The sequence below is a fragment of the Pteropus alecto genome, unplaced genomic scaffold (genome assembly GCF_000325575.1).
Source record: "Pteropus alecto unplaced genomic scaffold, ASM32557v1 scaffold44, whole genome shotgun sequence".
Classification (NCBI taxonomy): Eukaryota; Metazoa; Chordata; class Mammalia; order Chiroptera; family Pteropodidae; genus Pteropus; species Pteropus alecto.
The window spans coordinates 5,473,484-5,483,624 of NW_006436812.1; the positions used below are offsets into that span (position 1 = coordinate 5,473,484).

A 10,141-nucleotide genomic window follows, 5' to 3' on the forward strand; every position below is an offset into this window, starting at 1 on the left:
ATGCACTAGAGGAGCCCTCTGTGCCTAGGAAACAAGCACAGAGATTTCAGGAACAACTCCACACACCTGCCCCTTCGGGTCTCCAGCTGCTGGGAACCCTAGGTCTCTGGTGGGTACCTTTTCTCCCAGAGCCCTGGGGGAGAATTCAACCGCCCCCGGCTGTCCTGGGCGGAAATAAATCTGGGAAACGCCAGGCCTCCCGCCCCTGATTCAGTGCATGGGATGAGGGATGGAAACTGGGGTTGAGGGTCGGCGTTTGCCATCTCTCTCCTCCCCCGTGTGAAGGACTATCGTAGGGACGCCGGTAGCAGGGACTCCCTCGCACCTGTCATGACTTAAAACCAGAGTGCTTGGAGCCCCAGGGTCAGGCTAAGGTGGGCGCGGCCGAGGTCCGCCCCCGCCGCCTCAGCACTGAGCAGGCTTGGCGCGGCTGCCTCCCTTACACTCCGCTGGGGTAGGACAAACCACTGTATAGACCACAGCCAGAAGTTGGGGCACCACAATCCACTCACCCCCTGCGCCGGCTGCGCGCCGGGCCACCCCGGCGCGGAGAAAGGAGCACACCCCCGGCCCCGAGCTGACACGGGAAGCGCGACCCGCACTTCCGGTAGCTGGACGCGCAGGGCAGCCGCAGGGCTTGCTGGAAGTCGTAGTCCTCAGCTTTGGCGAAAATGCTGGGCGAGCGTCTAGTCACGTGAGCGGGCCGCTGGGGCTGCCGGGGCCGCTGGGATGTGTTGTCGGCTGGAGTTCGGCATGAAAGCCTCTGGCATGAGGATGGTGACCCGCAGCTGGAGCCGGGAACCTGGGGCCGGGCCGCGGGGTATTGGGGAGGAGGCCGCGCCGCTCGGGAGGGGAGAGGCGGCTGCAGGTAGCGCCGCGCCCGGGCTGGGGCAAGGGAGGAGAAGAGGGAGGAGGGGACTGCAAGGGATTGGGAGCTGAGGTCCTGGGTGGCCCTCGAGGGCTCTGAGCCGCCCGGGCTGGGACCCGGACGCACAATGAGGCGGACCCGGCAGCAGCAAGCCAGTTCTTCGGTGTCACGTGCAGACCTGAGTTCGCACCTCGCGCCCTATTCCCGGGACGCAGGTGCAGGGGTCCACAGGGGCTGGATTCCAGGCGCTCACACCTCCCCACCATGTCCTGAACAAGGAAGTTCTTCCGGTCCCAATAGCCTGCCCTGGGATATTCCACTTGTGCCATTTGTGGGGCAGACCAGTCCTGTTCTCATGGTTGCTTTCCTCTTCGGCCGAGTGCCCAGGACAGCCCCAGCCAAAAGTCCTCTCCCCCTGCTAGAAGGTACCTCAGAGAGAAAACAGGAAGAGCATAGTCTTCATTTTGTCTATGCTGTAGTCATTAGGGACTTACTGTGTGCCTAACACAGTAGTGAAAACGAACAGGGCTCCTGCAACTTGTCCCGCTGGGATGTCTGCAGGATTGGCCAAAGGGGGATTCCCATAGGCATCCAAGAAACCCAGGAGTAATCCAGAAAAGGAGACCCGCTGGGACAGAAGCATGGCAGGAGGAACTGGGGCTCAGGGAGTTCATGAGTACAAGGGAAAACTAATGAGTTTTAAACAGGAAATGACACAATCCAATTCGGGTCTTAGTTCTCTGTGACAGTGTGGAGACTAGATTGGGGGGCACCAGCCAAGGCTATTACTAGAGTCCTCATGTGCTAACTCAGACTTGGTCACGGGGGCAGTGGCACAAAAACTGACCTACCCTGGAGTGCATGCTACAGAGAACAGAGCACCCCCTGCTGTAGTAGATGATGGATGCCTATCGAATGAATGATGAAGGGTGAGATAGCAGGTAGGGTGATACCCACACCTGTGGCCCCCATTGAAGGGACCCAGTGGCATTTTTTTGCAGAAGGAAGGAAAAGCCATCGCCCTATGAGACGTCAGCGGAAAGCACAAAGCCTGAGTGTGGCCTACGAAGCGTCAGATGATGAGAAAGGAGAGGGGACCGAGCTGCTCAAGGTGCCAAGCTGGGAGCCTCAGGACTGGCAGCAGCAGCTGGCGAACATCCGCACCATGAGGAGTGGGAAGGATGCACCTGTGGACCAGCTGGGGACTGAGCACTGCTATGACCCCAGTGCACCCCCAAAGGTAGGTAGGGGCCCCATCTGAACCAGATGCTTATTTCCTCTCAAGCCTGCAGTAGGAGACAGCCTGACACCTGAATGGTCTTGGCTGGCACCCCCTCCCTGCAGGTAGCACCCCAAGAGGATGCACACCTGGGGCCCAGAGCACTGGACAGGATTGCCTGCTTCATTGTGGCCACTCAGCAGGTCAAGGGTACCTGTGGCTTGGGGCCTCATGCTCTGCCTTCTGCCAGTACAGTGCTGGCACATCGGGGCATTCAGTAATGTTTGCTGAGAGAAAAAGAGTTCCTTGCATTTCATTGGCCCGGAGTCTGGTCCTTCAACCAACCAGATTCTAAACCTAGCTCTGCCAATGGGTGACTTGGGTACATGCCTCTTTGAGCTTCAGTTTGATTATCTGTAAAACGGATAGGAGCATCATTCACAAAACAATAACCATAATAGCCAATGACTGCTGAGCAGTGACATTATGCCAGGTGCACATCAGTACACTGACAATTCATTTAAGCTTCACAATGATCCTGTGAAGCAGGTACTGTTGTTGTCCCCATGTTGCAGATGAAAAGCAGTCCCAGACCAGACCCCACCCCACCCTCAATTGGCCAGGGTAGGTGGGAGGCTGACATCCTATACATTCCTAGGTGGGTATAAGGCTTGGCTAGGGCCTGGCCCACAGTAAGCACCCTAGACCCGCCACCATTCTGGTCCCTGTCACTGGGAGCAGGTGCAGAGGTACCAGGTGCTGTTGTCGCTGATGCTCTCTAGCCAGACCAAAGACCAGGTGACAGCGGGTGCCATGCAGAGGCTGCGGGCCCGGGGCCTGACAGTGGACAGCATCCTACAGACAGATGACAGCACGCTGGGCACACTCATCTACCCTGTGGGCTTCTGGAGGGTGAGCCTAGCCTATGGTGACCGGGGCCGGGGATGCCAGTGGCCTGGGAAAGACGTCACATGGCTGAGGGGACTTGTGGGGGTGCAGGAGGCTGGTCAGACATTTCTGGCCATAGGGGTCTGGACGTGAGTTCTCACTGGAGCCTCCCGCTCCTCTGACAAGCCCATAGTGGGCTGTGCTGTGGGGCCTCCAGGCCAAGCTCTGGAACTCCTTGGCCTTTCCTGTTTGCAGCCTACCCCTTCCTTCCTCCACTCCCCGCCCAGCTGCCTGGCCCTTCCCTTCCTTGCTGAGGCTGCCCACCCACCTTCCCTTTGTTTACTTCAGGCCTCCCTAGAGTGCATCACCCCCTCCCCTCTGGAGCCCCAAGAAGCCACAAAGCACAGTGTAGCGGGTGGGCAGAACTATTGAAGGCAGTCAGGTGGGTGTGGCTGCTTCCCCTTGGCAGTGGCGTGGGCTGCAGTGTGTCAGATGGGTTTTAAATAGCCCTGTCTGCTCAGGCTCAGGATGGGAACTGCCTGGCTGGCCTAGTGGCTGGCGGGGGAGTCCCAGGCTCCAGCCTTCCTTCCTGAAATCCCAGGTGCTACTGAGCCCAGCTTCTGGCATCGCTGGCCCTGCTTAGCCTGTCTGGCCTCTGCAGGGAATGATGGGTCTGGGAGGTGGTGGTGAACCAGACCCCATACACGTGTCATTGGCCCAGACAAGTGGGAGGCAGGGGTCCAGGCCTACATTGGACCTCCTTCAGGCTGCTTGCTGCCCTTAGCTCATTCCCACCTCCTGGGGGAACAGGAGCAAGCAGGTGCCTCTGAGTGTGTCCTGGGCAGGTGACAGGCAGTTTTCTATACCTGTAGGTCTCCCTCAAGCCTTGGCCTTGCAGGGTGGGCTCCACCCCCCACTTCCAGGGCTGACCGCCCCCCCCTAATTTTTCAGAACAAGGTGAAGTACATCAAACAGACCAGTGCCATCCTGCAGCAGCGCTATGGTGGAGACATCCCAGCCTCTGTGGCAGAGCTAGTAGCACTGCCAGGTGTTGGGCCCAAGATGGCACACTTAGCCATGGCTGTGGCCTGGGGCACTGTGTCAGGCATCGGTGAGTGGCATGCACCCACCCATGAGGAAGGAGGGGCAAGCTCCGAGCTTGCTGACTGCTGTCAGGGTTCCCCACATCCTGTGACCCCCAGCTCGGGTCTCCTTATCCACAACTCAGCCTGAAGGGTCAGAAAGGTGTTCCCAGCATTGAGCTAGGCCTGCCCCACCCTGGGACAGATACTAATGGGAGATAGGAGGAGCTCTCATTTGCTGAGCACCTGTTTTGTGCTGGGTGCTGTGAGAGGCCCTGGGGAGGGACATCGCACAAATCCTTACCAGTGGGATAGAAACCCTGATGGGAACGCTTCCTGAGGGGGTGGTAACTCAGCCAAAAGCTGCAGCAGTGAGGCAGGGATAGCCAGGCCAGGAGAAGTGTGTTCCAGGCGGAACAACATCTGCAAAGCCATAAAGTGGGAGAGAAGGCCAGAAGCAGGGGGCTCTGGAATGAGTGTAGGCAGATTGGGGTGGCATGGTGAAAGTTGGGGAACCCAGGGAGAGGAAGAAGGGGCTGGGGATGGGGAGGCCCCTTCCTGGAATCCCTTTTCTGGGTCCAGGCTTTACATCCTGGCATTGGAGGACCTCCTTGTAGAGACAGACTGTGGGTCAGGGTGTGGCTGCTTCCTAAGCTTTGTCCAGAGAGTTGGGGCTTCTGAGGCCACCACAGTAGCAGGCCCAGCCAGCTCAGAAACCAGGGCTTAACCTATGACTTCCATGTGCCCACCCCCCCCAACCCTAGTGCTTCTCTGGGACTTCTGTATGGTGGCTAGGAGGTGGGTGAGAATCCCCCCATCTTCTGTGAAGCTGGCCACCCCCGGGTGGTGGCTCCTTTCCTGCACTGCCTATGGGACAGAGAGCAGCTAGGGGCAGCAGCCCCAGATAGCCAGGGCCGGGCCACAGAGGGGGCGAGGGCAGAGCCTCCCCGACTAGGGCTCCAGAAGCTGCCAGCCTCTCAGCAGATACTTGAGCTTATCTGGGCGGCTGTCCTTAGCTGCCCCTTCATGGAAGTGGTCTGGCAGGTCTGTGGGGAAACGGTCCCCCGTCTAGGACCCTGACAGGGGACAGGGCTTTGGAAATAGCAGATACAGGCAAGGAGTGTCAGTATGTCACCCTTTCTGGTTGTCTGTGGGCCCGGACACCCTAGGGAGAGTGGACCTCACTTCCCAGGGACTTCCCCCAGGAGAAGCCCTCTCAGTAAAAAAGCTTATCCCAGCTCTGCCCTCCACCAGGTGGGTGACCTTGGGCATGGCACTTGGCCTCTCTGAGCTTTGGCCACAAAGCAGGGGAAGCAGTTGCCCTCCTGGACTGGCCCACAAGTGTAGTTTGGCCCTAGGCTAGACCTCTAGGTGATATGGAGCACAGTCACCTGGTCACATCCATGTTAAAAAGGAGGAAACAGGCTCAGTGACCCCTCTACCTGGGCTTTTTAGCAGTAGGGGAGGGAACTGACACAGGGACTGACTTTCTCTTTGACAAGCTGGAGAAGGACACCCTGGTGAGCAGGTGCCCATGCTCGTCAAAAGGAGGAGGGACTTCAGTCCAGGTGGATGACAGCTGCAGCAGGCCTGGCCATGCTCTGCACTCTCTCTGATAATGCAGTGGCAGGTGCTGGCTCTACATGCTGGGCTGAGTTACTGCCACTGAGCCTGGCACCCACAACCAGTGGCTGGGCCAGGAGGCACTGCTCCTTGCACCCCAAATGGAGGACCCAAGTCCTCTGGGTACTGGCTGCAGCCCCTGCCCAGGAGCAGGGGTGGCCTGGTGACCCACTCATGCCTGTGGCCAGGACTGTGCAGGGTTGGAAGCCAGGGAGACTCAGACTCCCCACCAACCTAGGCTCAGGGTGGGGCCATGGGCAGGGTCAGGTGGTCTGGGCCTGCGAGTGTGCCACGTGTTTATCCTGCCCCATCTCCAAGCAGCAGTGGACACACATGTGCACAGAATCGCCAACCGACTCAAGTGGACCAAGAAGGTGACCAAGTCCCCAGAGGAGACCCGCAGAGCCCTGGAGGAGTGGCTGCCCAGGTGCTGAGGCAGGATGGGGATGGGGCAAGACTCCTCTCTCTCCCTTCCTCCCTCCAAATTTACCCATTCCTACCCACAGGAACCTGTGGAGCGAGATCAATGGACTCTTGGTGGGCTTCGGCCAGCAGACCTGTCTGCCTGTCCGTCCACGCTGCCAGGCCTGCCTCAACCAGGCCATGTGCCCAGCTGCACACAGGCTCTGAAGGCTGTATCTGTTCTGTGATTTTGCTGGGGAGCTGCAGGCTGTTCATAATAAAGCTCGGGGGTTTGCAATAGTTGGGATCTGACTTCTTCCCCTAGGAGGTGCATAAGCTTGCATTTGCCTGTCACGTGTGTCTGGAACAGGGCTTCCTGGAAGGCCAGGATGGGGACGTGACAATCTGAGTTGTGTACTGGGGGAGGGTTGTGTGCAAGAGTGCAGGAGCCATGACGGAGGAGATGGATCGTGGGAGCCAGCTGCAACCAGCTGCCGGGAAGTCCACTGGGGATGCCGAAGGCCTGGGCCTTTTCCCTCCCTCAGCATCTGGCTGGGGCCCTGGAAACACTCACCCCCACCAACTTGTACACTCTGAGCCTGACCTCTGCCAGGAGGCCCCATACCCCAGTGCTTACAGAGCCACCTGGCCTCCAAAGGAACACCCGTAGGCCCAGGCTGGGGGCCTGACTTTTATGTGCCTCCTAGTGGGCTTGAGAGGGTGGGGGAGCATAAGCTGAGAGGAGTCAGGGTTTGGAAGCCCAGTGGAGGGATTTAGGGAGGGGAGGCTTAGAAATGAGACCCCGTGTCCAACAGCTGAGACCTGGGGAGGGAGCTGCCAGGCTGCTGCCTTCCAGCCTGGACTACAGCCTCCCCAACTGAGGGCTCAGGAAGAACAGAGACAGTCGAGGGTATGAGGAAGGCCTGTTTATTCCAAGGGCGCACATGCGCTATGGCTTACAGGGCAGACGACAATGTTGGTGGGGTTCAGGGCAGAGTTGGTAGAGTCTCCTGGGGGAGGGCTCCAGGCAGTGGCTGAGCCTAAAGCCTGGAGCCCCTCCTGGGAGAGGCTCTCGCACAGCCCCCCTTCCCAGGCCTGGGGGCTGCGGCACAGGAACAAAGGGCCTATCCAGAGGCTGCCCTCTTCAGGGGCAGAGGGGCCTCCATCCTCTGGCCCCTTGAAGAGCCCAGGCTCTGCCCCCAGATCCCTGGTATGGCAGAGACACAGGGAGCCTGACCTAAAGACCTTCCCCCAAATACCAGAGAAAGCAAAGGCATGGCTGAGGAGAAGCTTCTACAGCCACATCTGGCCTCCCCAGCCTCACCTGAAGCTCCCACAAACAGCCTGGGCCTTCCCCTCACTCTGTCTCAGGAAGTCTCTGAGACTCCCACCCAGGATAGCTGCTGCTGAGGGGGAGGGAGTGGTGAGGAAATGGTTTGCCAAGAAAGGTTTGTTTTATTGCAATTATTTAGAGAGCGTGTCTTAGGAGGAGGGGGGGAGGACTCTGGTATTAAGTGGAAACATGTGTGGAACTAGAGCTCTTTTTGAAAAAAAGCAAAACCACAAATTCCTTTAAGTCAGCAGGCCCAGGCAGAGCAACAAAGGCCCGGCCCCTTGGGTCACGGCTGCCTCTCCCTCTCCTCTCTCTCTCTCTCACTGTCTCACATATCGGGGGCTCTCTCTCCCAGTCTTGCTGCCATGCTCCCCTAGCACCCACCAGTAGGGGGCCAGGAGGTGGACTCACTGGGGCGCGGGCTGGTTCCTGGCTGGTGGTAGATGCACCCTCTCCAGTCCACTGAGGTTTGGGAAGCTCTAGGCCCGAGGGGCGAGGCCCAAGGTCCATGCGGGGAGAAGGCCCAGGTCCAGCAAACAGGCAGGGAGGGGCTCAGAAATTGCTGAAGATCTCACGCTTTCGGTTCCAGTCCATCTGTGGTGCCCGCTTGTTGACCCGGGTAGCTCTCGCCTTTTCCTTGGCCTCAGCTGCCGTGGGGCTCAGGTGGAGGCCACTCTCCTGAAAGGGGTCTCGCTTCCAGGTGCTGCCATCCTGGGGGTGGGCAGGTGGCCAGAGTGAGCCCTGGACCCAAGCCCCTAGACAGGTGACTCTTCCCAGGGAGCTCACACCAGAGGCCACTTGGTAGGGCTGGGGCAGCAAGCCCAGGAGGGCTTCTTGGAATCAGTGGCCCTACTGCCCAGGTTGACAGCTCCACAGACACCCACCCCAAAGGCCTTTGGTCCCCCAGTGTGTGGGTAGACACTCGCTACCTCATTGTCCTTGTCTAAGCCAGGCAGATCTCTTCGAGATGAACACGCTGAGCCACCATTGAGCTGGGAAACCAAGGGCAAGCTGTAGCTTCAGAAGCCCCGCCCAGGAGCCGTTGGTGTACATACATATACACACATACACCCACTGCAGCTGCATTTATTCCTCCATTTGGCAGCAGGCACCGAGCCTCCGCTATGCTCTAGGACCAGCCCAGGCAGGATGGTACAGCAGTGAACAGGCAGGTAGCCTGGCCCTGGCCAGCTCACTATAGGGAGCAGTTTTGATGCAGGAATCACCCACATGAGTGTCACCTGGAGACAGCTAGGATCTGAGGACAACTCCAGGTAACCAGACATTTTGGCCAAAGGGAAGAGCAAGGGCAGCAGCCCGGAGGCTGGAGGTGCCTGCCTGTCCTGTGAGGCTGGGGTATGGCTGACCAATGAATGATAGGATCCATAGGGGGCATTAAAGCTGGGGGTGATGGGGCCAGATTGGGTGTCGCAACTTTAAATATACAAAGACAGAGATCTGACAGGCCTGGGGACCCCCAGAGGTGCCCCTGCGGTCTCCTGGACCAATCCTGTTAACTTCCACCCACACTCTCACCTGGGTAGGGCTGGTCCCGTTGGTGACTGGTGATGGCAGTGGACCTGTAGGGACAGTGTGTTAATGGCTGCCCAGCACCCATGCTTCACCCCACCCCCAGGCTACCAGGGCAGTAGCCCACCTTCCACATGCTCCTCAGTGGGTGTGACCCGCAGCCGCTTGAAGTACTCATCCGTTTCAGGGTCCACCACCAGCAGCCGCGCTTCGTCCTCCCGCGCCTTGATGCTGGCGACGACCTCTGCATGGCGCAGCCCCTCCACATTCTGCCCATTCACCTGCCACCAGTGGCATAGGGTCAGCACTGCCTGAAGGCAGGCCCCCATCAGCCCCCAGAGCTGCCCAGCCAGGTGTGGCATCAAATATTCATCAGTGTTGTCACCAGCCGCAGCAGCAAGAGGAATGCCAGCTCAGGTTCCCAGGATCTCCCCTCCTCCCAGGGAGGATCTGGGGCCCAGACACACACCTGTGATACAGGCACAGACATGCAGATGGGGACATGGGCACAGATAAACACCAGGCACCCAGCACCCTGAAGCCTCAGTGACAAGTACCTCGATGAGTCGGTCCTGGGCTTGGAGGCCAGAGTGGGCGGCAGGTGAGCCCAGGTCCACAGAGCGGATGTACTGTCCTGGCCGGGACTTGTCACTGTGCAGGTTGAACCCATAGCCCTGGGGGCCCTTTCGTAGGTGGCAGAGCCTAGGGCGCAGCTCCCTTGGGGGCCCATTGACATCCTGCAAGCACAGGAGACTCAGGGCCAAACTCTATCCAGGTCTGATCTCCCAACCCCCAAGGCCTCCAGCCCCCAGTATGCAGCACAGCAGTGGAGATGCAAGGGTGGGAGCCCAAACCCCACACTGGGCATCAGCTCCAGCCCAGTGACAACCCCAGGTCTCAGAGACAAACGCTGTGTGCCCATGCCCTAGGGGCCCATTAGGCTGCCTGTGACTAAGCTCCAGTTGTGACATCTTGGGCAAAGCCTCAGTTTTCAAACCCAAAAATGACTTCTGATGGGGCCAGGGGCCTTTCAGGGGTGTTGAGAGAATCAATAGGCTCAAAGACAGTGCTGAGCTCAGGCTAGGGGTCCTAAAACAGGCTAGGCATGACGAGTTGCCACTCACTACAGTGTCCTGTCCCTGAATGGCTGTCCCCACGGGCCCGCCTGCAAGTGCCCCCTCCCCCGCTCCCTTCCC

At 59.1% G+C, this 10,141-nt stretch overlaps 2 protein-coding genes across 9 annotated transcripts in view; one reads left to right on the forward strand and one right to left on the reverse strand.

Moving 5' to 3' along the window:
- The first annotated feature begins 624 nt into the window (after positions 1 to 624).
- Positions 625 to 6,382, forward strand: NTHL1 (nth like DNA glycosylase 1). Of its 8 annotated transcripts, none has more exons than XM_025048374.1 (6): positions 625 to 694; positions 1,870 to 2,108; positions 2,829 to 2,999; positions 3,927 to 4,086; positions 6,002 to 6,107; positions 6,187 to 6,382. In XM_025048374.1, exons 2-6 carry the CDS (start codon positions 1,893 to 1,895, stop codon positions 6,308 to 6,310), a joined length of 777 nt encoding a protein of 258 aa, XP_024904142.1. In that variant the 5' UTR covers positions 625 to 694; positions 1,870 to 1,892; the 3' UTR covers positions 6,311 to 6,382. The 8 variants fall into 8 exon arrangements, with proteins under 8 accessions (XP_024904142.1, XP_024904141.1, XP_015446715.1 ...); XM_025048373.1 differs by having other exon boundaries at positions 673 to 777; XM_015591229.2 differs by having other exon boundaries at positions 691 to 820; positions 1,873 to 2,108.
- Positions 6,383 to 6,993: 611 nt separating this feature from the next.
- Positions 6,994 to 10,141, reverse strand: part of SLC9A3R2 (SLC9A3 regulator 2) — an 11,778-nt gene continuing 8,630 nt past the window's right edge. The window contains exons 3-7 of the mRNA XM_006914200.2: positions 9,503 to 9,682; positions 9,073 to 9,226; positions 8,952 to 8,995; positions 8,345 to 8,407; positions 6,994 to 8,126 (exon numbers count right to left, since the gene is read on the reverse strand). Of these exons, the coding sequence (XP_006914262.2) occupies positions 7,968 to 8,126; positions 8,345 to 8,407; positions 8,952 to 8,995; positions 9,073 to 9,226; positions 9,503 to 9,682 (600 nt within the window). The 3' untranslated portion in view covers positions 6,994 to 7,967. The remainder of the gene's footprint in view (positions 8,127 to 8,344; positions 8,408 to 8,951; positions 8,996 to 9,072; positions 9,227 to 9,502; positions 9,683 to 10,141) is intronic.